Source organism: Neltuma alba, unplaced genomic scaffold (assembly GCF_004799145.2).
Source record: "Neltuma alba isolate B1F8T4 unplaced genomic scaffold, ASM479914v2 tig00000514_pilon, whole genome shotgun sequence".
In the NCBI taxonomy this organism is placed as follows: Eukaryota; Viridiplantae; Streptophyta; class Magnoliopsida; order Fabales; family Fabaceae; genus Neltuma; species Neltuma alba.
In genome coordinates, this window is record NW_021632078.1 from 21313 (window position 1) to 23966 (window position 2654).

General features: G+C 33.1%; 1 protein-coding gene across 1 annotated transcript; it reads left to right on the forward strand.

Annotated features, from left to right (window-relative positions):
- Positions 1 to 1654: 1654 nt before the first annotated feature.
- Positions 1655 to 2296, forward strand: LOC114740016 (agamous-like MADS-box protein AGL82). Its single transcript, XM_028928134.1, has one exon. It carries the CDS (start codon positions 1655 to 1657, stop codon positions 2294 to 2296), a length of 642 nt encoding a protein of 213 aa, XP_028783967.1.
- Positions 2297 to 2654: the final 358 nt, after the last annotated feature.

Sequence of the window (2654 nt, forward strand, 5' to 3'; positions counted from 1 at the left end):
TGATTATATAGTCATTTGTGATTCCCGTTATCTACTAAATTAATTTTTATATATTTTTTATATTTGAAGAGAAAAAAAGAGTACTTTAATTTCCTGTCATTCCCTGGCCCTTCTAGTCATTTGGACCTACTAATTACGCACCTATTCTTCTTAAAGGCCCAAATTTCACTCTAACCCCAAAAAGAATCAGGATGTTACAAAAATCATAAATATTAATATATATATATCTAATACAATATTCATAATTATTTTACTTTTTATATAAACAATTTAAGTGATCTGCACACAGAACTCATTAAAAAAATAAAGCAAACAATGATATGTCCAAAACTCATGTCGGTAATTCAACACTTAAATTTCTAATTTATGACATATTATGTGCAAGTACAATTCCACTCACATGGTTTTAACTCGGTTGAAATTTGGTTCCTAAACTTTAAATCACTGCAACTCATTTCCTAACTATAATTTTAACCATTTAAAATTTTAGTTTCTAATTTTAACCATTTAAAACGAAATATATAATTTTATTTTCTACAAGTCACGGGTGACTAATATTTTAAATCATTGATGGATTAAGTTGCAACCAAATTAAAATTAAAGAAAGTTAATTTTCCTATGAATCAAATTGAAGCATTATCTTTTCTTCATCACCGCCATGGGAATAGAAATATCTGCATTTGATCAAGGCACATTATAGGCTAAGAAATTCTATTAATTAACATTGATAGCGATCAGAATTGCTTTCCGGCAAATCATCTATATTTGAAAATTAGTGTCCCTCAATCATAGGAAAATATTCAATCATTGATCATTCACTTTCCTTAATTGCGAAAAAAAAAAAAACTTATTTCTCAAGTAATTTTGCAACTGAGTACTCTTCTATATATAAATAAGTCTACTCAAATCGATCCATTACTTTCCTTCTTGTTCTGCAATATTGAATTTGATCACCCAACCCTCCTGAGCATATTTAATTACAAGGTGTATGCTCTACTTCTCTGAGCTTTGATTCTACTTTCTTTTCTCTATTTCATGGCAATGTACTGTTTTAGGTATATATCTCTAACAAAAGCAATTAAAGCTCTTCCATATATGCGATTTGAATTCATGTATTTTCCCTGACCTGAAATTTTCAATGATACATGCATAGGTAGTGTTATATATGTGATTAAAATAAACAGAATTATTCCCACTTTTCTTTGGGCACCAATCAAAAGAAAATAATCAATGACTCAGTGTTGTTTTTGTTCATTCTGGTAACATGTTTGTTTTGTCAGATTTTTTTTTTTTCATGTTAAGTTTCTGATCAATTGAGAAGTCGCTGCCAAAAATGAAACTTTGGTTTAATTTGCCGTCGCTGTAAACTTTCAATAAAAATCGCTGAGGTGATGACTTTTCAGCAACAACAAATCTTTATTGGTGACTTTTGCACTTTCAACGATGACTTTTTAGCTTATTACCGCAGAAAGTCATTTTTTTAATAGAGATATGCAACTTGGTGTGGCTTTCCTAATAAAATTCTGTGTTTATATGTGTCGTTCACTCATATTATTGGACATGTTTTGATTGATGAGTAATGAACAATAATTTATGTTTGTGTACAGATCATTGATATATTTATATGAAGAAAATGAAACGTGAAAGGATAGCCATGGAACCAATCCAAAATAAGAAAGCTCGCAAGGCAACGTTTGAGGGTAGGAAAAAGAGCATAATGAAGAAAGCTTACGAGCTTTCTACTCTCTGTGGAGTTGAAGTCTGCATCATAATCTATGGCCCTAACAATAATGAAGGCCAAGTTCCCGCTCAGACATGGCCTCAAGATCCCCAAGACGTCATCAGAATCATCCACAAGTACAACAAGGCCAGGATCGCCAGCCGCCAGCCACCGAAGAAGTACGATCTGCAAGATTTCTTCAGAGATAGAAGGAACAAAGTTGAAGCTGAGAGAGCAAAAGTTGACAAAGAGACTCTCAGGAACTTGTCCTCTCACCAACAAAACTTGAATTCACCAAGAGATGATGAATTGAGAATGTTTGTGGCTGAGCTCGATGCTAGGATTGAGGAATGTGACAGAAGAATCAACATGTTGAAAATGATGAAACCAGATCATCATCAGAATAATAATAACCCCAGAATAACAAACCAAAACCTTTTTAATGTGTTTCCTCCTACTATGAAGTCTGCAATTTTTTACCCTTATTATTCTCCTGTATCTCAGAATATTCTTCATATGCAGATAAATAGTGGGCCAAGAAGAACCAATTTGAGAATGAGGGAAAAAGTTCCGTGATGAACTACTACAATGGAGGAACAAGTGTGCAATATTCTGGTCTGCAGAATCCACCACCTCTTCTTCGTCCTCTAGAGTTTCAAACTGAAGATGGCTGCCACAGTAATACCTAATACGCTTCGGACTCAGATAATACCGCATTATGAGCATGCAAACAACATTTATCATCAGGAGCATTTCTTTTAACTCTATGATCATAGCTAGGTCTTAGTTCTATAAAACTTAATTAGATGTACGTACGGAGGCGTTTCTCCCTCAAGTTAATTTATTCAATTTGCCCCCTCTTGTGTGTTGATTTGCTTTGAAAGCTTCTCATGAAGGTTTTTATTATTTCAAGAATTTCTAATGCAAGAACCAA

What these genes read in the sequence shown, in the direction of transcription:
- LOC114740016 (XM_028928134.1), top strand. Translation starts at nt 1,655, where the DNA reads ATGGAACCAATCCAAAATAAGAAAGCTCGCAAGGCAACGTTTGAGGGT.